The sequence below is a fragment of the Bombina bombina genome, chromosome 9 (assembly GCF_027579735.1).
Source record: "Bombina bombina isolate aBomBom1 chromosome 9, aBomBom1.pri, whole genome shotgun sequence".
Lineage (NCBI taxonomy): Eukaryota > Metazoa > Chordata > Amphibia > Anura > Bombinatoridae > Bombina > Bombina bombina.
This window is the reverse complement of record NC_069507.1, coordinates 177,854,903-177,880,690: the sequence shown is the minus strand read 5'-3', so window position 1 is coordinate 177,880,690 and position 25,788 is coordinate 177,854,903. Positions and strand designations below refer to the sequence as shown.

General features: G+C 41.9%; 1 protein-coding gene across 1 annotated transcript in view; it reads left to right on the top strand.

Annotated features, from left to right (window-relative positions):
• Window positions 1–683: 683 nt before the first annotated feature.
• LOC128640145 (rho GTPase-activating protein 19-like) overlaps window positions 684–25,788 on the top strand; it is a 161,250-nt gene continuing 136,145 nt past the window's right edge. The window contains exon 1 of the mRNA XM_053692505.1: window positions 684–781. Within this exon, the coding sequence (XP_053548480.1) occupies window positions 689–781 (93 nt within the window). The 5' untranslated portion in view covers window positions 684–688. The remainder of the gene's footprint in view (window positions 782–25,788) is intronic.

Here is a 25,788-nt window from a genome sequence, read left to right as displayed (position 1 = left end):
TTAGAGCTGTGGCTTCCACTTGGGCCTTTAAGAATGAGGCCTCTGTTGAACAGATTTGCAAGGCTGCAACTTGGTCTTCGCTTCATACTTTTTCCAAATTTTACAAATTTGACACTTTTGCTTCCTCGGAGGCTATATTTGGGAGAAAGGTTCTTCAGGCAGTGGTTCCTTCTGTATAAAGAGCCTGCCTATCCCTCCCGTCATCCGTGTACTTTTGCTTTGGTATTGGTATCCCAGAAGTAATGATGACCCGTGGACTGATCACACTTAACAGAAGAAAACATAATTTATGCTTACCTGATAAATTCCTTTCTTCTGTAGTGTGATCAGTCCACGGCCCGCCCTGTTTTTAAGGCAGGTAAATATTTTTTAATTTATACTCCAGTCACCACTTCACCCTTGGCTTTTCCTTTCTCGTTGGTCCTTGGTCGAATGACTGGGAGTGACGTAGAGGGGAGGAGCTATATGCAGCTCTGCTGGGTGAATCCTCTTGCACTTCCTGTTGGGGAGGAGTAATATCCCAGAAGTAATGATGACCCGTGGACTGATCACACTACAGAAGAAAGGAATTTATCAGGTAAGCATAAATTATGTTTTTACAAGTAATTTGCACTGATCACTAGTTTTACTTTAAAAAGAATGACAAATTCAATTGTTCCCCCCCCTCCCAATATTATAGCGTAAGGTAATGGGCAGCCAAATGACCTCTGAAAAGAAAAGCAGAAATGTAACGCCACAGTCACTGGATGGATCTGACTATGCCAAAGAAAATGTAAAATATGTAAGTATCAGCTCCATTTCAATTCTTTGACCAGTTGTGTGATTTATTTGAATCATTCTATTTCATTATTCAGAAAACATATGTTTATGCTATGAATTTATCTGCTTTACAGAGGTTTTTAGATACAAAGTTTGAGCGCTTCTGTTCTAAAGGATAATTTGTGCTGTAAATGCACAATTCTGTGCATTAAAATGTGATCATGTCAGTCATGCTTTAACTCAAAATGAATGTGATAATATAGCCATGCATCTTAAAGGGGCAGTAAAATCCATATTAAACTTATCAATATGCATTGTTGTTTTGCTGTCCTTTGTTGAAGAGTAAACCTATATAGGCCCATAGGAGTTCAGGTGCTTACACGTGCCTTTAGCACTATATAGCAATGGTATACACTGCTGCTATAAAGTGCTAAAGAAGAGTGCACGCTCCTGAGTTCCTATGAGCTTACATAGCTTTGGTCTAACAAAGAATACTAAGGCAAAGAAAGCATTCTAGTAATATATTGTGTATAGTGCAATTTCCAATACATGTAATGCTAGGCAGCTGGTATAACAAGTCAATGGGAAAACATTAAAGGGACAGGGTACTCAGACAGGTAATTCTTTGTATTCCAAGCAGCGGGGTGTTGCTTTCTGCTGCTGGCTCTTGTTTACGTAGTCGTTTCTATAGAGAATACTGCAGTATTCATATTTTCAATGCATTTGGCTGTTTCAACAGACACAAGCAGCTTTTTCAAATAATAAAAGTAAAGTTGCTGTGTGTAAACAATGTATTAGTGTTCAGCATGTAAAATGGATAATTGGAAACACTTTAAAGGGAAAAAATACAGTACAATGTCCCCTTAAGCGTCTTCATATATCATTAAAGGAACAGTAAATGTTTGTTAAATTTCTTTTACATATTTCTGCACTGTGCATAAGGCACTCTGTGATTAGACAGCAAGCTAGTGATGCTGTTTTTTCTCCAACATTGGTGTGTCCGGTCCACGGCGTCATCCTTACTTGTGGGAATATCTCTTCCCCAACAGGAAAAGGCAAAGAGTCCCAGCAAAGCTGGCCATATAGTCCCTCCTAGGCTCCGCCCACCCCAGTCATTCTCTTTGCCGTTGCACAGGCAACATCTCCATGGAGATGGTTAAGAGTTTTTTGGTGTTTAAATGTAGTTTTTTATTCTTCTATCAAGTGTTTGTTATTTTAAAATAGTACTGGTATGTACTATTTACTCTGAAACAGAAAAGGATGAAGATTTCTGTTTGTGAGAGGAAGATGATTTTAGCAGACAGTAACTAAAATCGATTGCTGTTTCCACATAGGACTGTTGAGATGAAGTAACTTCAGTTGGGGGAAACAGTTAGCAGACTTTTCTGCTTAAGGTATGACTAGCCATATTTCTAACAAGACTATGTAATGCTGGAAGGCTGTCATTTCCCCTCATGGGGACCGGTAAACCATTTTCTTAGTCAAGCAAACAGAATAAAGGGCTTAATATGGGCTATAAAACTGGTAGACACTTTTATGGGCTAAATCGATTGCTTTATTTGGACATTTTATACATGTTTATGCTGATAATTCACATTTATAAACTTGGGGAACGTTTTTTAACGGCAGGCACTATGTTAGACACCTTTTCCAGTCAGGGAGGGCCTTCCCAGTTGTAGGCTGAGCCTCATTTTCGCGCCATTACTGTGCAGTTGTTTTTGAGAGCAAGACATGCAGATGCATGTGTGAGGATCTGAAAATAGCTGGAAAAGTTTCTAGAAGGCGTCATTTGGTATCGTATTACCCTCTGGGCTTGGTTAGGTCGCAGCAACCATTACAACTGTGCATGCTCAAACAGTGGAATGGGGACTATACAGACTTGTCTCCAGTGATTCAAGTAGATCAGAAGACCAGAGACTCACTCCGTTGGTGGCTAACCCTGGACCACCTATCACAGGGAATGAGCTTCCGCAGACCAGAGTGGGTCATCGTCACGACCAACGCCAGTCTAGTGGGCTGGGGCGCGGTCTGGGACTCCCTGAAAGCTCAGGGGCTATGGTCTCGGGAAGAGTCTCTTCTCCCGATAAACATTCTGGAACTGAGAGCGATATTCAATACTCTCAGGGCTTGGCCTCAACTAGCAAAGGCCAGATTCATAAGATTCCAATCAGACAACATGACGACGGTTGCTTACATCAACCATCAGGGGGGAACAAGGAGTTCCCTGGCGATGAGAGAAGTGACCAAAATCATAAAATGGGCGGAGGATCACTCCTGCCACCTATCTGCGATCCACATCCCAGGAGTGGAAAACTGGGAGGCGGATTATCTGAGTCGTCAGACATTCCATCCGGGGGAGTGGGAACTCCACCCGGAGATTTTTGCCCAGTTGATTCAATTATGGGGCATTCCAGACATGGATCTGATGGCGTCTCGTCAGAACTTCAAGGTTCCTTGCTACGGGTCCAGATCCAGGGATCCCAAGGCGACTCTAGTAGATGCACTAGTAGCACCTTGGACCTTCAACCTAGCTTATGTATTTCCACCGTTTCCTCTCATTCCCAGGCTGGTAGCCAGGATCAAACAGAAGAGGGCCTTGGTGATCTTGATAGCTCCTGCGTGGCCACGCAGGACTTGGTATGCAGACCTGGTGAATATGTCATCGGTTCCACCATGGAAGCTACCTTTGAGACAGGACCTTCTTGTTCAGGGTCCATTCGAACATCCAAATCTGGTCTCCCTCCAGCTGATGGCTTGGAGATTGAACGCTTGATCCTATCAAAGCGTGAGTTTTCAGATTCTGTGATAGATACTCTAGTTCAGGCCAGAAAACCAGTAACTAGAAAGATTTACCATAAAATATGGAAAAGATATATCTGTTGGTGTGAATCCAAAGGGTTCCCATGGAATAAGATAAAAATTCCTAAGATTCTCTCCTTTCTACAAGAGGGTTTGGAGAAAGGATTATCTGCAAGTTCTCTAAAGGGACAGATCTCTGCTTTATCTGTCTTACTACATAAAAGACTGGCAGCTGTGCCAGATGTTCAAGCATTTGTTCAGGCTCTGGTTAGGATCAAGCCTGTTTACAGACCTTTGACTCCTCCCTGGAGTCTAAATCTAGTTCTTTCAGTTCTTCAAGGGGTTCCGTTTGAACCTTTACATTCCATAGATATTAAGTTACTATCTTGGAAAGTTTTGTTTTTGGTTGCTATTTCTTCTGCTAGAAGAGTTTCAGAGTTATCTGCTTTGCAGTGTTCTCCGCCTTATCTGGTGTTCCATGCAGATAAGGTGGATTTGCGTACTAAGCCTGGTTTTCTTCCAAAGGTTGTTTCTAACAAGAATATTAACCAGGAGATAGTTGTACCTTCTTTATGTCCGAATCCAGTTTCAAAGAAGGAACGTTTGTTACACAATTTGGACGTAGTCCGTGCTCTAAAATTCTATTTAGAGGCTACAAAAGATTTCAGACAAACATCTTCTTTGTTTGTCGTCTATTCTGGTAAAAGGAGAGGTCAAAAAGCGACTTCTACCTCTCTTTCCTTTTGGCTTAAAAGCATCATCCGATTGGCTTACGAGACTGCAGGACGGCAGCCTCCTGAAACAATCACAGCTCACTCCACTAGGGCTGTGGCTTCCACATGGGCCTTCAAGAACGATGCTTCTGTTGACCAGATATGTAAGGCAGCGACTTGGTCTTCACTGCATACTTTTGCCAAATTTTACAAATTTGATACTTTTGCTTCTTCGGAGGCTATTTTTGGGAGAAAAGTTTTGCAAGCCGTGGTGCCTTCCATTTAGGTAACCTGATTTGCTCCCTCCCTTCATCCGTGTCCTAAAGCTTTGGTATTGGTTCCCACAAGTAAGGATGACGCCGTGGACCGGACACACCAATGTTGGAGAAAACAGAATTTATGCTTACCTGATAAATTACTTTCTCCAACGGTGTGTCCGGTCCACGGCCCACCCTGGTTTTTTAATCAGGTCTGATGAATTATTTTCTCTAACTACAGTCACCACGGTACCATATGGTTTCTCCTATATTTTTCCTCCTGTCCGTCGGTCGAATGACTGGGGTGGGCGGAGCCTAGGAGGGACTATATGGCCAGCTTTGCTGGGACTCTTTGCCTTTTCCTGTTGGGGAAGAGATATTCCCACAAGTAAGGATGACGCCGTGGACCGGACACACCGTTGGAGAAAGTAATTTATCAGGTAAGCATAAATTCTGTTTTTCTTTCCAGTGGCATGGAGAGTCCACAAATTCATTCATTACTTTTGGGAATTCAACACCTGGCCACCAGGAGGAGGCAAAGAAACTGCAGCCAAAGCTATAAGAATCCCCTACTCCTCCAGTCTTCTTTGCCTCTAACTAGGAGGTGGTGAAGAAAGTGCTCTGAAAATATTAGTCCTTTAATTGGTAGTTCCCTACAAGACAGTACTGGGGTTCACAGAGTAGCCATGTAATCCTCTCAGTGAGAGTTTTGTTGAAGGTTAGCTGCTGAATGTCGCAGGGAAACTTCTCTGTCCTCCTTCAAGCACTTTGTGCTAATACCACCTCTGGCAACCAGTGTTAGCTTACACTGCTTTCCTGTATTCCTCAGATCTGGATACTGTCAGACCTGGAAGGCTGTGTCTGCATCACAGCAATGAACCTCTGAAGTAAGTCCCTTTTTTCCCTCCTTGAGTTGGGGAGGATTTTTCAGGGACATGGCAGATGAGTGTTCAGATGGGCACTGGCAACCTCTTAACCCCTTAATGACAACTGACGTACCAGGTACGTCATGCATTAACAAGCAGTTAATGACAATGGACGTACCTGGTACGTCAGTTGTCTAACAGAGTGCTGGAAGTGATCACAATCGCTTCCAGCAGCTCTGAGGGTATTGCAGTGATGCCTCAATATGGAGGCATCCTGCAATACCCCTTTACAAGCCTCCGATGCAGAGAGTGCCACTCTGTGGCCCTCTCTGCACCGGTAGTGATGGTGCCGTTTTCCGGGTGGGAGGGAGCGTGCGCGCGTGCACGAGACGCGCGCGCGTGTGCACGTGAACATAATGTGCGTGCACGGTGCGTGTGCACGAGGCACGCGCGCATAAGCCACACTGACACCAATGAGGGCAAAAAGCCAGGAAAATGTTAAAAAAATTTTTTTTAAATATAAATGGATCTGGGAGGGGGAGGGGGTGGGGTTATTGTGGGGGTATTATGGAGGTATTGTGGAGGGGCTGCTACACTACAGAAAGAGTTAATTGAAAAATAAAATAAAAATACTTTGTTTTTTGGGGCCAAAGTGGGTACTGGCAGACAGCTGCCAGTACCCAAGATGGCGGTAATTAGGTAGGGGAGAGGGTTAGAGAGCTGGAGGGGGGATCAGGGAGGTTGGGGCTAAGGCAGGGGTCCATCCCAGCTAAAATATTTTATTATTTTTATTTAAAAAAAAAAAAAAAACCCTCTTATTTAGTACTGGCAGACTTTCTGCCAGTACTTAAGATGGCGGTAACAATTGTGGGGTGGGGGAGGGAAGAGAGCTGTTTGGGAGGGATCAGGGGGTGGGATGTGTAAGGTGGGAGGCTGATCTCTAAAATTAACCCTGCAAGCTCCCTAAAAGCTACCTAATTTAACCCCTTCACTGCTGGGCATAATTCACGTGTGGTGCGCAGCAGCATTTAGCGGCCTTCTAATTACCAAAAAGCGACGCCAAAGCCATATAAGTCTGCTATTTCTGAACAAAGGGTATCCAAGTGAAGCTTTTACAACAATTGCTGCCATAATAGCACAAGCTGTTTAAATTATTTCAGTGAGAAACCTAAAATTGTGAAAAATTTAAAGTTTTTTTTTTTATTTGCTCGCATTTGGCAGTGAAATGGTGGCATAAAATATACCAAAATGGGCCTAGATCAATACTTGGGGTTGTCTACTACACTACACTAAAGCTAAAATTAACCCTACAAGCTCCCTAATTAACCCCTTCACTCCTGGGCATAAAACACGTGTGGTGCGCAGCGGCATTTAGCTGCCTTCTAATTACCAAAAAGCAACCCCAAAGCCATATAAGTCTGTTATTTCTGAAAAAAGGGGATCCCAGAGAAGCATTTACAACCATTTGTGCCATAATTGCAGAAGCTGTTTGTAAATAATTTCAGTGGGAAACCTAAAGTTTGTGACAAAATTTATGAAATAGTTAACTTTTTTTTTTTTATCACATTTGGCGGTGAAATGGTGGCATGAAATATACCAAAATGGGCCTAGATCAATACTTTGGGTTATCTTCTAAAAAAAAATATATACATGTCAATGGATATTCAGGTATTCCTGACAGATATCAGGGATCCAATGTAACTAGCGCTAATTTTGAAAAAAAGTGGTTTGGAAATAGCAAAGTGCTACTTGTATTTATTGCTCCATAAATTGCAAAAAAAGCAAAGAATGTGTAAACATTGGGTATTTCTAAACTCGGGACAAAATTTAGAAACTATTTAGCATGGGTGTTTTTTGGTGGTTGTAGATATGTAACAGATTTTGCGGGTCAAAGTTAGAAAAAGCGTGTTTTTTTCCATTTTTTCCTCATATTTTATCTTTTTTTTTTTTTAGTAAATTATAAGATATGATGAAAATAATGGTATCTTTAGAAAGTCCATTTTATGGCGAGAAAAACGGTATATAATATGTGTGGGTACAGTAAATGAGTAAGAGGAAAATTACAGCTAAACACAAACACTGCTGAAATGTAAAAATAGCCATTGTCATTAAGGGTAAGAAAATTGAAAAATGGTCCGGTCATTAAGGGGTTAAAGGGACACTGAACCCAAATTTTTTCTTTTGTAATTCAGAAAGAGCATGCAATTTTAAGCAACTTTCTAATTTACTCCTATTTTCAAATTTTCTTCGTTCTCTTGCTATCATTATTTGAAAAAGAAGGCATCTAAGCTTTTTTTTTTGTTTCAGTACTCTGGACAGCACTTTTTTATTGGTGGATGAATTTATCCACCAATCAGTAAGGACAACCCAGGTTGTTCACCAAAAATGGGCCGGCATCTAAACTTACATTTTTGCATTTCAAATAAAGATACCAAGAGAATGAAGAAAATTTGATAATAGGAGTAAATTAGAAAGTTGCTTAAAATTTCATGCTCAATCTGAATCACGAAAGAAAAATTTTGGTTACAGTGTCCCTTTAAGGGATGTATTATATGATCAGGGTTCCCCGTGATGGGACCTGGGATCTTAAGGGGCAGATGGAGGATGATATCCCCAGGACATAGTGCCCCTCTTTGGGCTCTGTGATACCTTGTGTCTGGACTCAGTATTTGAGGAGTGGGTACATTTATATGGTGGCGCTCATCCTGCAGCTAGAAGGGATGGGAACTCTCTGTCCCACAGCTTAAATCTGGGATTGCATACCGTTTTTAGTACCTCTCAGTATGGAGGTTCTTATACCACCTCTCCAGTCTAAACGTCTGCTGATTTATTTTCCTCCTCTAGTCTTGGGAGTTAAGACCCTTTCATTATCTATAGATCTATCCTTCTGCTGAGAGGTAGGATCGCGGCAGCAGCGCTCAATCTATTCTCTTTATGCAGCACCCAGTAATGAAAGTTTGCTCCGTTTGTGATAGAGGGTATAGTTATCTGGGTAGGTTTTTATAGCCAGCAGCCAGGCACTAACAGCAGAAGAACTTTATCACTGTTATACTGATATACGGCTTGTATTTCCCTTTGGCACACTTTTTTAGAAGAGCAGATCAGCGCATATATAAACTGGGGATTACAGGCTTCAATTTTCGATATTTTATTGAGTTTCAAGTTTTTCTAATTAAGCTTGGCTCTAATGTGAGATCAGGGAGAAAGTGAGGGCTGGAGATGGCATAGTTAACTTTTTCGCCGCACGATTTTTGGCATGAACTCTTTGCTTACCTGATTCTGGCTTATCTTGCAGAGTACTCAGCGGTATACATTTGTTTTATCCATGTAGGCTAAGGGCGTACAGATGATTTGATCGCCTTATTGGGGATTGCTAAGGGGCGGATCCATGAGGTCCGTCCAGTGCAGTATATTTTATTTGGTGGGTCCCTCGTCAGATCAAGTTAGCTCTTAGTAAGAGAGAGAGCTTTTTGATATATGGGGCGAGGCTGCCTTTCTGTTTTTTGGCAGTCCCTTTTCCGTTTATATGTATGCTTCTAATTCTACTAGAGTGTGTGTGCTTAGATTTTATCTACCGCTTAAACCCTGTTGAGAGCTTCAAATGTTTTCCATCTAAAGGGGAGGAGAGTCCACGGCTTCATTCATTACTTGTGGGAAATAAGAACCTGGCCACCAGGAGGAGGCAAAGACACCCCAGCCAAAGGCTTAAATACCTCCCCCACTTCCCTCATCCCCCAGTCATTCTTTGCCTTTCGTCACAGGAGGTTGGCAGAGAAGTGTCGGAAGATTCGTAGTAGTCTCTTATGGAGGGTAATACTCTTCGAAATGGGACTGGAGTTTTAAGTAGTCCTGTTAGCCTCTCAGTGAGAGCTTGGGTGACAGAGTCCGGAGATGCAGGGAGAGTCTGCAAAACCATCCCGACTCATTTTAACAGCTCCATAAGCAATCGGCGTTGACGAATTTCGCTGCCTGCTTCCTACACTCAAGTCCATGTCAGGAGCGATGCTACTTCACTGTCGCACTTGAGAGGCCATGTTCCTGTTCCACGGCGTAGATTCTGGTAAGATCGTTTCATTTTTATACACATAATGACAACGCAGAAGACAGTGTCACAGTGTGATGCCTTTTATCTTTATAGAATCAGGGGTTAACATCTCTAGTAAGGGGATTATTGAACAGGGGGGGTTTATACATAATATTGTTTATTGTGTCAATCTGCGATATGTGTGAGATGTGGTTCTGGCAATGGGTAATCTTTCGTTTCCTTCCAGGAGTATTTGCGCGGCTGTTTTTGGCGTGTTTTCTCCCTAGTGCAGGGGCGGTTCTGTGAGGCATTCCTGCTGTCCTGGTTTGGCCTAATCTACTTCCTTGCTGACTGGCGGTGCAGGAGACGTAACGGTTTCTGTGGTCCGGTTCCTAGGAGGTGGTGAGTGCCCCGGCCATTGGAGGTTATAAAGGTGCCATTGTTTATATCTTATAACTAGTCCGTATCAACGCCGCAAGCTATGGAGGACTCTGACCCGTTAGAGGGTACTCCCTCTTCAACTAAGTCTAGTACCTGTGATTATTGTGAGGAGGTTCCGTTAGATCCGCCTGCTTAACTATGTTTCCCTTGCCTTGATTAGGTATCGGCTTCTCGAAAGAAGAGAATGTCTAGTACTACTGAGCCGTCCACCTCTGAGGGCTCCCCGTCCCGTGAGGTGCGTCCCCTACATTCATCTCTGAGTACACATGCAGCGCCCCAGGGCATGTCTATCTCTCCTTCAGGGGAAATCTGTGGGCTGTCAGACTTTGCGGATCAACTGCAAATGGCGGCTAAAGTCGTGGTCTGCGGACATGACCTCTAAGTCCAGACTGTTATCCCTTCCCTTTCAGGGAAAGATCCTGTTTGGCCCAGGATTGGATTCGATCATATCCACGGTGACGGGAGGCAAGGATGCTTTCCTACCGCAGGATAAGAAGGTTAAACCTAAAGGATCTACTTTTCGTCCCTTTCGTGTGGACAAGGCCCAAAGCCAGCAGCCCGCCGCAAAAGTGGATCAGTCCAAGGATGCTTGGAAGCCAGCTCCGTCTTGGAACAAGTCCAAGCGGAAAAAGAAACCTGCCCAAACAAAGTCGACATGAAGGGGCGGCCCCCGACCATTATCCGCACCAAGTAGGGGGCAGATTATCTCTCTTCTCAGAGGCCTGGTTGCAGGATGTTCAGGACCCTTGGGTTCTGGAGGTTGTCGCCCAAGGGTACAGGATAGGGTTCAGAACTCATCTGCCCAGGGGCAGATTCCTCCTGTCAAATCTGTCTTCCAGACCAGAAAAGAGAGAAGCCTTTCTAGACTCTGTGAGGGATCTCTCTTCTCTCTGAGTTATTGTACCAGTACCCCCAGCAGAGAGGGGTCTAGGGTACTATTCAAACCTTTTTGTGGTCCCAAAGAAGGAGGGCACGTTCCGCCCGATTCTAGACCTAAAATGTTTAAACAAGTTTCTGGCTGTTCCATCGTTCAAAATGGAAACTATCAGATCTATTCTGCCCCTAGTTCAAGAGGGTCAGTTCATGACGACAATAGACTTGAAGGATGCCTACTTTCATGTACCAATCCACAGGGATCACTTCAGATTCCTGAGATTTGCGTTTCTGGACCAACATTTCCAATTTGTGGACCTTCCCTTTGGTCTGGCGACAGCCCCGAGAATCTTCACGAAGGTTATGGGGGCATTGCTGGCAGTAGCCAGGTCCAAAGGCATTGCTGTGGCGCCCTATCTGGACGATATCCTAGTCCAGGCACCGTTGTTCAGTCTCGCAGAGGACCACTCGAGGGCCCTTCTTCTTTTGTTTCAATCTCACTGTTGGAAGATAAACTTTGGAAAGAGCTCCCTGATCCCCAGCAACAGGGTGGAGTTCCTAGGAACGATAATAGATTCTATATCCATGAGGATATTTCTCACAGATCAGCAACGCAGGAAGATTGCCTCCGCCTGTCTTGCCCTTCAGTCCTACTCTCGTCCCTCTGTGGCTCAGACTATGGAGGTGATTGGGCTCATGGTATCCAGCATCAATGTCATTCTATTCGCCAAGTTCCATCTCAGACCTCTTCAGTTGTGCATGTTGAGACAGTGGAACGGCGATCATACAGATCTATCCCAACAGATTTCTCCAAACAATCGAACGAGGGACTCCCTCTCTTGATGGATCCGTCCGGAACAACTGTCCCAAGGGACATCCTTCCTGAGACCGTCCTGGGAGTCTGTGACCACGTACGCAAGTCTGGCAGGTTGTCGAGTTATTTGGGGTGCCAGGATGGCACAGGGAATATGGTCTTGAGAGTAATCTCTCCTCCCGATCAATATTCTGGAACTTCGAGCAATCTACAATGCTCTGAAGGCGTGGCCTCTTCTGGGGTCGCTCAGCTTCATCAGATTCCATACAGACATTACCTCGGTGGCTTACCTCAACAATCGGGGGGGGGGGGTGATTTCTCAGATATTGGAATGGGCAGAGTCCCACAACTGCTCGCTCTCAGCAATCTAAATTCCGGGTGTGGACTACTGGGAAGCAGATTTTCTCAGCAGGCAAAATCCTTCCATCCGGGGGAATGGTATCTCCACCCTGAGGTGTTTGCTGAAATTTGTCACAAATGGGAAACTCCGAAGATAGATCTCATGGTGCCCAGACTCAATTGCAAGCTACCCAGATACAGGTTGCGGTGCAGAGATCCCCAGGCAGAGCTGATAGATGCCTTGGCAGGACCAGGAGCAAGCTTCGGCTATTCTGATTGCTCCGTTGTGCCGCGGACGGCGTGGTTTGCGGTTCTAGTGGGGTTGTCATTGTCTCCTCCTTGGAGGTTACCCTGTCACAGGGATCTGTTGGTACAGGGTCCCTTTCAATATCAAAATCTAGATTCTCGGAGGCTGACGGCGTGGAGATTGAATGCTTAGTCTTGGCCAAGAGAGGGTTTTCTGAGAGAGTGATTGATGCTCTCGTTCAGGCCAGGAAGCCAGTCACTCGTCGCATCTATCATAAGGTGTGGAGGACTTACTTGTCCTGGTGTGAGAAGCATGGATATCCTTGGCACAAGGTTAAGGTATTCAGGATTTTGTCCTTTCTCCAGGATGGACTGGAGAAGGGGCTTGCCGCCAGTTCCTTGAAGGGACAGATTTTGGCATTATTTCTCTTGTAAGGTGTATCCAGTCCACGGGTTCATCCATTACTTGTGGGATATTCTCCTTCCCAACAGGAAGTTGCAAAGAGGACACCCACAGCAGAGCTGTCTATATAGCTCCTCCTCTAACCCCGACCCCCAGTCATTCTCTTTGCAAGCTCTCGACAAGTAGGAAGTATAAAGAGATATGTGGTGATTTAGTGTAGTTTTCATCTTCAATCAAGAGTTTGTTATTTTAAACGGTACCAGCGTTGTACTGTTTGCTCTCAGGCAGAAATTAGAAGAAGAATTCTGCCTGGAGGATAATGATCTTAGCAGATTGTAACTAAGGTCCATTGCTGTTCTCACACATAACTGAAGAGTATGGGAAAACTTCAGCTGGGGGAACGGCCTGCAGATTGCCTGCTTTGAGGTATGTTCAGTATAATTGTTTCTAGAGAGATGATAAAGTCTAGAAAATGCTGACAGAGCCTTTTTGGAAATGTGGTAAGCTAGATGCAGTGATTTAATAACGACTGGGATCAAGCTTGCAAGGTTGGGTGATACTCATGTTATTTGTTTCTGGTGATTAAGGTGTTAAAAACGTTTTATTTCTTCTGTTAAGTGTGATCAGTCCACGGGTCATCATTACTTCTGGGATATTACTCCTCCCCAACAGGAAGTGCAAGAGGATTCACCCAGCAGAGCTGCATATAGCTCCTCCCCTCTACGTCACTCCCAGTCATTCTCTTGCACCCAACGACTAGATAGGATGTGTGAGAGGACTATGGTGATTATACTTAGTTTTATATCTTCAATCAAAAGTTTGTTATTTTAAAATAGCACCGGAGTGTGTTATTACCTCTCTGGCAGAGTTTGAAGAAGAATCTACCAGAGTTTTTGCTATGATTTTAGCCGGAGTAGTTAAGATCATATTGCTGTTTCTCGGCCATCTGAGGAGAGGTAAACTTCAGATCAGGGGACAGCGGGCAGATGAATCTGCATAGAGGTATGTAGCAGCTTTTATTTTCTGACAATGGAATTGATGAGAAAATCCTGCCATACCGATATAATGTCATGTATGTATACTTTACACTTCAGTATTCTGGGGAATGGTACTTCACTAGAATTACACTGTAAGAAATACATAAAGCTGTTTAATAACTAGAGATTATGTTTAACGTTTTTGCTGGAATGTAAAATCGTTTTCATTTACTGAGGTACTGAGTGAATAAATGTTTGGGCACTATTTTTCCACTTGGCAGTTGCTTAATCTGTTTTCTGACAGTTTCTGTTCTCCCTCACTGCTGTGTGTGAGGGGGAGGGGCCGTTTTTTGGCGCTTTTACTACGCATCAAATATTTCAGTCAGCAACTCATTGTATTCCCTGCATGATCCGGTTCATCTCTACAGAGCTCAGGGGTCTTCAAAACTTATTTTGAGGGAGGTAATTTCTCTCAGCAGAGCTGTGAGAATTGTAGTTTGACTGAGATAAAAAACGTTTATTCTGTAATTTGTTTCCTGCTTTCAGAATTTGTTATCTTTGCTAATGGGATTAAACCTTTGCTAAAGTTGTGTTGTTTACAAGAATTGAGGCTATAACTGTTTCAATTTATTAATTTTCAACTGTCATAGATCTTCTGTGCTTCTTAAAGGCACAGTACATTTTAATATTATTCTAATTGAATTGTTTTTCCAAGTTGCAAGTTTATTTGCTAGTGTGTTAAACATGTCTGATTCAGAGGATGATACCTGTGTCATTTGTTGCAATGCCAAAGTGGAGCCCAATAGAAATTTATGTACTAACTGTATTGATGCTACTTTAAATAAAAGTCAATCTGTACAAATTGAACAAATTTCACCAAACAACGAGGGGAGAGTTATGCCGACTAACTCGCCTCACGTGTCAGTACCTACATCTCCCGCTCAGAGGGAGGTGCGTGATATTGTAGCGCCGAGTACATCTGGGCGGCCATTACAAATCACATTACAGGATATGGCTACTGTTATGACTGAGGTTTTGGCTAAATTACCAGAACTAAGAGGTAAGCGTGATCACTCTGGGGTGAGAACAGAGTGCGCTGATAATATTAGGGCCATGTCAGACACTGCGTCACAGGTGGCAGAACATGAGGACGGAGAGCTTCATTCTGTGGGTGACGGTTCTGATCCAAACAGACTGGATTCAGATATTTCAAATTTTAAATTTAAACTGGAAAACCTCCGTGTATTACTAGGGGAGGTGTTAGCGGCTCTGAATGATTGTAACACAGTTGCAATACCAGAGAAAATGTGTAGGTTGGATAAATATTTTGCGGTACCGACGAGTACTGAGGTTTTTCCTATACCTAAGAGACTTACTGAAATTGTTACTAAGGAGTGGGATAGACCCGGTGTGCCGTTCTCACCCCCTCCGATATTTAGAAAAATGTTTCCAATAGACGCCACCACAAGGGACTTATGGCAAACGGTCCCTAAGGTGGAGGGAGCAGTTTCTACCTTAGCTAAGCGTACCACTATCCCGGTGGAGGATAGCTGTGCTTTTTCAGATCCAATGGATAAAAAGTTAGAGGGTTACCTTAAGAAAATGTTTGTTCAACAAGGTTTTATATTGCAACCCCTTGCATGCATTGCGCCGATCACGGCTGCAGCGGCATTCTGGATTGAGTCTCTGGAAGAGAACATTGGTTCAGCTACTCTGGACGACATTACGGACAGGCTTAGAGTCCTTAAACTAGCTAATTCATTCATTTCGGAGGCCGTAGTACATCTTACTAAACTTACGGCGAAGAATTCAGGATTCGCCATTCAGGCACGCAGGGCGCTGTGGCTAAAATCCTGGTCAGCTGATGTTACTTCTAAGTCTAAATTGCTTAATATACCTTTCAAAGGGCAGACCTTATTCGGGCCCGGGTTGAAAGAGATTATCGCTGACATTACAGGAGGTAAAGGCCATGCCCTGCCTCAGGACAAAGCCAAAGTTAAGGCTAGACAGTCTAATTTTCGTTCCTTTCGTAATTTCAAAGCAGGAGCAGCATCAACTTCCTCTGCACCAAAACAGGAAGGAGCTGTTGCTCGCTACAGACAAGGCTGGAAACCTAACCAGTCCTGGAACAAGGGCAAGCAGGCCAGGAAACCTGCTGCTGCCCCTAAAACAGCATGAATTGAGGGCCCCCGATCCGGGATCGGATCTAGTGGGGGGCAGACTTTCTCTCTTCGCCCAGGCTTGGGCAAGAGATGTCCAGGATCCCTGGGCGCTAGAGATAATATCTCAGGGATACCTTCTGGACTTCAAATACTCTCCTCCAAGAGAGAGATTTCATCTGTCAAGATTGTCAACAATCCAGACAAAGAAAGAGGCGTTTCTACGCTGCGTACAAGAGCTCTTGTTAATGGGAGTAATCCATCCAGTTCCACGATCGGAACAGGGACAGGGGTTTTACTCAAATCTGTTTGTGGTTCCCAAAAAAGAGGGAACTTTCAGACCAATCCTGGACTTAAAGATCCTAAACAAATTCCTAAGAGTTCCATCGTTCAAGATGGAGACTATTCGGACAATTTTACCTATGATCCAAGAGGGTCAGTACATGACCACTGTAGATTTAAAAAATGCTTACCTTCACATACCGATTCACAAAGATCATTATCGGTACCTAAGGTTTGCCTTCCTAGACAGGCATTACCAGTTTGTGGCTCTTCCATTCGGATTGGCTACAGCTCCAAGAATCTTCACCAAGGTTCTGGGTGCTCTTCTGGCGGTACTAAGACTGCGGGGAATCTCGGTAGCTCCATACCTAGACGACATTCTGATACAAGCTTCAAGCTTTCAAACTGCCAAGTCTCATACAGAGTTAGTGCTGGCATTTCTAAGGTCACATGGATGGAAGGTGAACGAAAAGAAGAGTTCACTCGTTCCACTCACAAGAGTTCCCTTCCTGGGGACTCTTATAGATTCTGTAGAAATGAAGATTTACCTGACAGAGGACAGGCTAACAAGACTTCAAAGTGCTTGCCGCACCCTACATTCCATTCAACACCCGTCAGTGGCTCAATGCATGGAGGTAATCGGCTTAATGGTAGCGGCAATGGACATAGTACCCTTTGCACGCTTACACCTCAGACCACTGCAACTGTGCATGCTAAGTCAGTGGAATGGGGATTACTCAGACTTATCCCCTTCTCTGAATCTGGATCAAGAGACCAGAAATTCTCTTCTATGGTGGCTTTCTCGGCCACATCTGTCCAGGGGGATGCCGTTCAGCAGACCAGACTGGACAATTCTAACAACAGACGCCAGCCTTCTAGGTTGGGGTGCCGTCTGGAATTCTCTGAAGGCTCAGGGACAATGGAGTCAGGAGGAGAGTCTCCTGCCAATAAACATTCTGGAATTGAGAGCAGTTCTCAATGCCCTCCTGGCTTGGCCCCAGTTGACAACTCGGGGGTTCATCAGGTTTCAGTCGGACAACATCACGACTGTTGCTTACATCAACCATCAGGGAGGGACAAGAAGCTCCCTAGCTATGATGGAAGTATCAAAGATAATTCTCTGGGCAGAGTCTCACTCTTGCCACCTGTCAGCAATCCACATCCCGGGAGTGGAGAACTGGGAGGCGGATTTCTTAAGTCGTCAGACTTTTCATCCGGGGGAGTGGGAACTTCATCCGGAGGTCTTTGCCCAAATACTGCGACGTTGGGGCAAACCAGAGATAGATCTCATGGCGTCTCGACAGAACGCCAAGCTTCCTCGTTACGGGTCCAGATCCAGGGATCCAGGATCAGTCCTGATAGATGCTCTGACAGCACCTTGGGACTTCAGGATGGCTTACGTGTTTCCACCCTTCCCGTTGCTTCCTCGATTGATTGCCAGAATCAAACAAGAGAGAGCATCAGTGATTCTAATAGCACCTGCGTGGCCACGCAGGACTTGGTATGCAGACCTGGTGGACATGTCATCCTGTCCACCTTGGTCTCTACCTCTGAAGCAGGACCTTCTGATACAGGGTCCCTTCAAACATCAAAATCTAACTTCTCTGAAGCTGACTGCTTGGAAATTGAACGCTTGATTTTATCAAGACGTGGGTTTTCTGAGTCAGTTATTGATACCTTAATACAGGCTAGGAAACCTGTTACCAGAAAGATTTACCATAAGATATGGCGTAAATACCTATATTGGTGTGAATCCAAAGGTTACTCTTGGAGTAAGGTTAGGATTCCTAGGATATTGTCTTTTCTACAAGAAGGTTTAGAAAAGGGTTTATCTGCTAGTTCATTAAAGGGACAGATCTCAGCTCTGTCCATTCTGTTACACAAACGTCTGTCAGAAGTTCCTGACGTCCAGGCTTTTTGTCAGGCTTTGACCAGGATTAAGCCTGTGTTTAAAACTGTTGCTCCACCATGGAGTTTAAACCTTGTTCTTAATGTTTTACAGGGCGTTCCGTTTGAACCCCTTCATTCCATTGATATAAAGTTGTTATCTTGGAAAGTTCTATTTTTAATGGCTATTTCCTCGGCTCGAAGAGTCTCTGAATTATCAGCCTTACATTGTGATTCTCCTTATTTGATTTTTCATTCGGATAAGGTAGTCCTGCGTACTAAACCTGGGTTCTTACCTAAGGTAGTTACTAACAGGAATATCAATCAAGAGATTGTTGTTCCTTCTTTATGCCCAAATCCTTCTTCAAAGAAGGAACGTCTACTGCACAACCTGGATGTAGTCCGTGCTCTAAAATTTTACTTACAGGCAACTAAGGAATTTCGACAAACGTCTTCTCTGTTTGTCATTTACTCTGGGCAGAGGAGAGGTCAAAAAGCTTCCGCTACCTCTCTTTCTTTTTGGATTCGTAGCATAATTCGTTTAGCTTATGAGACTGCTGGACAGCAGCCTCCTGAAAGAATTACAGCTCATTCTACTAGAGCTGTGGCTTCCACTTGGGCCTTCAAGAATGAGGCCTCTGTTGAACAGATTTGCAAGGCTGCAACTTGGTCTTCGCTTCATACTTTTTCCAAATTTTACAAATTTGACACTTTTGCTTCATCGGAGGCTATTTTTGGGAGAAAGGTTCTTCAGGCAGTGGTTCCTTCTGTATAAAGAGCCTGCCTATCCCTCCCGTCATCCGTGTACTTTTGCTTTGGTATTGGTATCCCAGAAGTAATGATGACCCGTGGACTGATCACACTTAACAGAAGAAAACATAATTTATGCTTACCTGATAAATTCCTTTCTTCTGTAGTGTGATCAGTCCACGGCCCGCCCTGTTTTTAAGGCAGGTAAATATTTTTTAATTTATACTCCAGTCACCACTTCACCCTTGGCTTTTCCTTTCTCGTTGGTCCTTGGTCGAATGACTGGGAGTGACGTAGAGGGGAGGAGCTATATGCAGCTCTGCTGGGTGAATCCTCTTGCACTTCCTGTTGGGGAGGAGTAATATCCCAGAAGTAATGATGACCCGTGGACTGATCACACTACAGAAGAAAGGAATTTATCAGGTAAGCATAAATTATGTTTTTTTCACATAAAGATCGTTTTTTGAGAGTGTTTAAACTTTGTTTTTTGGGGTTTAATTGTCCACATGGCTTTTTCAGTAACTCCTAGGAGTGTTTCTTTAAGGCCCCTCTGACATCGAGTGTGGTGGGAGGGGCCTATTTTCGCGCCGCAGTTGCTTTCATTCTAAGACATCAAGCATCAAGGATTCCTGCTGTGTCTGAGGACCACTAATGAGGGTTTCTTCCATTCCTGTTCGTCCCTAAGGGCAGGTAGGCACCACAGCAGAGCTGTGGTGAGGTGTTTAGCGGTTTTATACCGGTGGTAGACGTTTTTTCCAATCCGGTTTGGGGGCTAAAGGGTTAATCGTCCATTTGCAAGTGGGTGCAATATTACCGTGGTCCCATGTACACACTGTAAAAATTTCGAAGAGTTTACTACTTTTTTTTCACTGTTTTGCAGTTTAAGTGCTACTTTTTTTTCTCTTAAAGGTACAGTACCGTTTTGAGGAAATTGCTGTTTCTTTCATGTAATTAGCAAGAGTCCATGAGCTAGTGACGTATGGGATATACATTCCTACCAGGAGGGGCAAAGTTTCCCAAACCTTAAAATGCCTATAAATACACCCCTCACCACACCCACAATTCAGTTTTACAAACTTTGCCTCCCATGGAGGTGGTGAAGTAAGTTTTTGCTAGATTCTACGTTGATATGCGCTTCACAGCAGGCTGGAGCCCGGTTTTCCTCTCAGTGTGCAGTGAATGTCAGAGGGATGTGAAGAGAGTATTGCCTATTTGAATTAAATGATCTTCTTCTACGGGGTCTATTTCATAGGTTCTCTGTTATCGGTCGTAGAGATTCATCTCTTACCTCCCTTTTCAGATTGACGATATACTCTTATCTATACCATTTCCTCTACTGATTCTCGTTTCAGTACTGGTTTGGCTTTCTACTACATGTAGAGGAGTGTCCGGGGGTAAGTAAGTCTTATTTTGTGACACTCTAAGCTATGGTTGGGCACTTTTATATAAAGTTCTAAATATTTGTGTTTAAACATTTATTTGCCTTGATTCAGGATGTTCAACGTTCCTTATTTCAGACAGTCAGTTTCATATTTGGGATAATGCATATGAATAAATCAATTTTTTCTTACCTTAAAATTTGACTTTTTTCCTGTGGGCTGTTAGGCTAGCGGAGGCTGAAAATGCTTCATTTTATTGCGTCATTCTTGGCGCAAATTTTTTTTGTCATTTCCGGCGTCATACGTGTCGCCGGAAGTTGCGTCATTTTTTTGACGTTTTTGCGCCAAAAAATGTCGGCGTTACCGGATGTGGCGTCATTTTTGGCGCCAAATAATGTGGGCGGCTTTTTTGGCGCTAAAAAATTTGAGCGTCATTGTTGTCTCCACAATATTTAAGTCTCATTGTTTATTGCTTCTGGTTGCTAGAAGCTTGTTCATTGGCATTTTTTTTCCCCATTCCTGAAACTGTCATTTAAGGAATTTGATCAATTTTGCTTTATATCTTGTTTTTTCTATTACATATTGCAAGATGTCTCAGATTGACCCTGAATCAGAATCCACTTCTGGAAAAACGCTTTACTGAGTTTCAGTTCTACCAGAGCTAAGTTCATTTATTTTAAATGTTATAAATGTTTATCTTTAGCTATGGTTTGTAATAAGTTATTATGATATACTTTTACATGCAGAATCCATTAGTATTTATGCTTTATATATTGCCATTCTTACATCTTATGTACAAGAAATATTTAGAAATATTTTTCTGATTCTATTTTAAAGGCTTTGTCTGACTTTGTGCCTTCTAATAAAAATTTTTAGGTCTTTTTCACTTCTTTTTTAATTATTGAAGTTTCAAATGACCAACAACATACTGATTTATCCTTCTCTGATGATGTTTTTTCTCTTTCAGAATTTTCTTCATCAGATATTGACACTAACAAATCTACTTTTTTTTTTATTTATTTTTTTATTAAAGTACATTTGTTCTTTGTTGAAAAGGTGTTGATTATTTTGGATATTAAGGTAACTAGTTCTTTAAGATTAGCTGACACTATTTCTGCCTATTTATTCTTCTGTGTTTTCAGAGGTTTTCTTTCAAATTCCCCATACTAGGGAATGGAATAGGCTGAGAATTTTCTTTTATTCCTTCTTCAAAGGTTTTAAACTATATTCTTTGCCAGCAGTTAAATTCAATTTGGAGGGTTCTCCAATTTTTTGGGGCTATCTCTACTCCTACTAATTATGCTATTCTTTCTATAGCAAAATAGTATTTATTTTCCTTTAGATGGTTGTATCTTATTTATGGAAAATTATTTAGTTTCAGGTACTTTTCTTGGTCCTGTGATTTATTTGGATTTTGCAATTGCTTCATTTTTGTTCTGTTTACTTTAAGATCAAGTATCAGATTATGATTTATTTTAGCATTGTTAAGGGACAACATTTACTAGACTAGGTGCTGTTGCATTTGTCTTGTTATTTTGCATTTATTGATTATGCAAGTCCACTGTATTGACTGTTCCTTTAAACTGAACTATCATGCTAATAATTTCATTTGTGTCTTCATTTTATTGAATATTTTCACAAATGAGGGTTAATCTGTCTTTAGCTATTTTAGCTAGAAGAATTTTGTGATTTTTATAAAATCCATATTTCTTTTGTTCTAAGATAATCAATTATTTGTTTTATAATTGGATTAAATTCTTAACTGTTACTCTGGGCTTCAAGATTGAGTTCTAAGACTAAAACTTTAAGCTTATACTAGTTTGGTTGTTCTTATTAAGGAACGAATTCCTGAATTCTTTCCCAAGTAACATGTTTATAATTGGAAATTTTTCAGTTCTAAATCAGCTCCCTAATATTGCGATGTACGTGCCGTATTCCAGCTTGGCTGGCAAGGGGCAGGTTAAGACTTTTTTGAAATTTATTTGGTTCTATTCGGTCCAAATTTCTTTGATTTTATTCCAGTAAGGCTAACACTTTCTTTAAGTGTGTTTCGGTCCTATATATTTTGGGTACTGTTGAAGCATGGCTGGGCACCCATGGGTTCAAGCGCTGCTCAGACCTGGAATCTTCTGGGGTATTTCTTCCAGTTCCATTTTTGGGAACTAGGTTTTGGAGTTTTATTCAAACTATTCTGCCTTTTTTTGGTCAGTGATAGCATTATTTGTTTTCATTAGATACAATAAATGCATATTTTCATTTTTCTGTTTTCATTCAGATTATTTTCTGAGGATGCGGAATCTCTTATGATTCACTTTGCTCTTCAGGACATAGAGGATCTTTTTTTCAAAAGCTCTTGATTCCTCACACAAGGGTCACCTTTTTTAGGTTTCCAGATATTTGTGTCTCTGTCTTTGTCTCTATCAGACAAGGGACAATTTTTTTGTGTTCCGTTTGTCGGTACCTTTAGTCTCTATTATTTCTTTCAGTTGCTATATATGCATAGAAGTTTTAGGTCTTATGGCCACAGCATTGGATTTAATTCCCTTTGCTCATTTTCAATAGAAAGAACCTTTTCAGTCTTTTATGCTGAATTATGGTGCAGGGATTCTAGGATTTCGCATTTTAAATCTTCGAATCCTTATATTTATCTCTCTTGATTTGGTGGTTAAGATCACCATCATTTAGTTCTACAGGTCTCTTCGTTTCTTTCAACCTGGACCATGATCTCTACAGATGCAAGTCTTTTTGGTTGGGAGGCTGTCTGAGGATCTCTGTCAGCACAAGGGGTTTGGAAATCTCAGGAGGCGAGATTACCATTTGATATTTTAGAACTCTGTGCTTTGTCAGAGTTTTTTCAGTTTGTTTCTTTTTGAAGAGACGTTTAATGTTTTTCAAACAATATCACTACTATGGTGTATGTCAGTCATCAGAGTAGGACTATCAGTCCTTTGGTTGTGACAGAAGTGTCTCGGATATTAGCTTGGGCTAAATCCAGCTCCTATCTAAATTCTGTGGTTTTTATCCCAGGTATAGATATTTGGGAAGCGGATTATCTCTGTTAATCAAGCTTTTCTTCCGGGAGAATGGTCTCTCTTACCCAGATATGTTTTTCATCTCATCTGAATAGAGAACTTCCCAGGGGCCTATTAAGGTCCGGGAATCTTCAGGCGGAAGTAGTGTATGCATTGACATTTCTTTGGAATTATCTTTTTGCCTATTTCTTTCCGCCTCTAGTTCTTCTTCCAAAATTCTTATGGAGTATTTGTTTGTTATGCTGGTAGCTCCAGCATGGCCTCTCAGGTTTTGGTATACGAATCTCATTCAGATGGCCAGTTGCCAACGTTGGACACCTCCGTTTAAACCAGACCTTTTCTTTCTCAAGGCCATTTTTTTCCATCAGGATCTCAAATCATTAAATTTGAAGGGATGGAGATTGAACGCTTGGTTTTTTGTCATAGAGGTTTTTCTGACTCATTGATTAATACTATGTTTCAGGCTCATAAATCTGTCTCTAGAAAGATTTATATTGAGTCTGGAAGACCTACTTTTCTTGGCATTCTTTTAAAATTCATAGAATTTTATTATTTTTTCAGGTTGGTTTGGATAAGGTTTTGTCTTCAGTTCTTTGTTAGGACAAATCTCTACTCTTTCTGTTCTTTTTTCACAGAAAGATTGCTAATCATCCTGATATTCATTGTGTTGTACAGGCTTTGGTCCATATCAAGCCTGTCATTAATTCAATCTCTCCTCTTTGGAGTCTCAATTTGGTGCTGAGGGCTTTACAGGCTCCTCCGTTTGAAACTATGCATTTTCTGAACATTAAATTACTTTCTTGGAAAAGTATTGTTCCCTTTGGTTATTTCTTCTACTAGAAGAGTTTTTGAGTTATCTGCTCTTTTTTGTGAATATCCTTTTCTGATTTTTCATCAGGATAAGGCAGTGTTACTTCCTGATATTCATCATTTTTTTCAGGTTTTGATTGGTATCAAACCTGTCATTAAGCCAATGTCTCCTCCTTGGAGTCTTAATTGGGTTCTGAAGGTTTTTCAGGCTCTTCTATTTTAAGCATATGCTTGCTCTGGACATTCATTACTTTCATGGAAAGTATTGTTCTTTTTGGACATCTCTTCAGTTAGAACAGTTTTTGAATTATCTGTTCTTTCTTGTGAATCTCCTTGTTCTGATTTTTCATCAGGATAAGGTGTTTTTTTTTGCTGTCCTCATTTCAATTTTCATCCAAGTTGTGAATTCTAACAACATTAATGGATGAATTATTGTCTTTTCCTTGTGTCCTAATCCTAAAAATTCTTTGGTAAGATTCTTACATTCTTTAGGATGTGGTAAGAGTTTTGAAATATTATGTTGAAACTACTCAGATTTCAGACAGACTTCTAGTCTATTTGTTATCTTTTCTGGTTTTAGAAAGGTCAGAAGGCTTCTGCCATTTCTTTGGCATCTTGGTTAAGATTTTTATTCATTATGCTTATTTGGAGTCGGATTATTCCCCGTCTTAGGATTACGGCTCATTCTACTAGGTCAGTTTCTACTTCCTGGGCTTTTTAAGAATGAAGCTTCTGTTGATCAAATTTGCAAAGCAATGACTTGGTCTTCTTTGCATACTTTTACTAACTTCTACCATTTTGATGTTTTCTCTTCTTTAAAAGCAGTTTTTTGGTAGAATAGTACATCAGGCAGCTGTTTCAGTTTGATTCTTCTGCTTATAATTATTAAAATTGAAACTTTTGATTTGGGTAGTGGATTATTTTTTCAGCGGATTTGGCTGTCTTTATTTTATCCCTCCCTCTCTAGTGACTCTTGCGTGGAAGTTCCACATCTTGGGTATTTATATCCCATACGTCACTAGCTCATGGACTCTTGCTAATTACATGAAAGAAAACATAATTTATGTAAGAACTTAACCTGATAAATTCATTTCTTTCATATTAGCAAGAGTCCATGAGGCCCACCCTTTTTTTTTTGTGGTGGTTATGATTTTTTTGTATAAAGCACAATTATTCCAATTCCTTATTTTTTTTATGCTTTCGCTCTTTTCTTATCACCCCACTTCTTGGCTATTCGTTAAACTGAATTGTGGGTGTGGTGAGGGGTGTATTTATAGGCATTTTAAGGTTTGGGAAACTTTGCCCCTCCTGGTAGGAATGTATATCCCATACGTCACTAGCTCATGGACTCTTGCTAATATGAAATAAATGAATTTATCAGGTAAATTCTTACATAAATTATGGTTTTTGCTTTAATAAAGTGTTTTCCAAGCTTGCTTGTGTCTTTGCTAGTCTGTTAAACATGTCTGACGTAGAAGAATCTACCTGTTCAATATGTTTAGATGCCATTGTGGAACCCCCTCTTAGAATGTGTACCACTTGTACTGAACTATCTATAAGTTACAAAGACCATATTGTGGCTTTAAAAAATATATCACCAGAGGATTCTCAGACTGTAAGAAGGGAGATTATGCCATCTAGCTCTCCCCATGGGTCAGAACCTGTAACACCCGCACAAATGACGCCAGATGCGTCTAGCGCGTCTAATTCTTTTACTTTACGAGACATGGCGGCAGTTATGAGTTCTACTTTCACAGAGGTGTTGTCTAAACTGCCAGGGTTACAAGGAAAGCGAGACAGCTCTGGGGCTAGAACAAATACAGAGCTTTCTGACGCTTTAGTAGATATGTCCGTTATGCCCTCACAATGTTCCGAATTTGGCGCAAGGGATTTGATATCTGAGGGTGATCTTTCAGATTCAGGGAAGTTATTACTTCTGCCCGACTCTGACATGTCAACATTTAAATTTAAGCTTGAA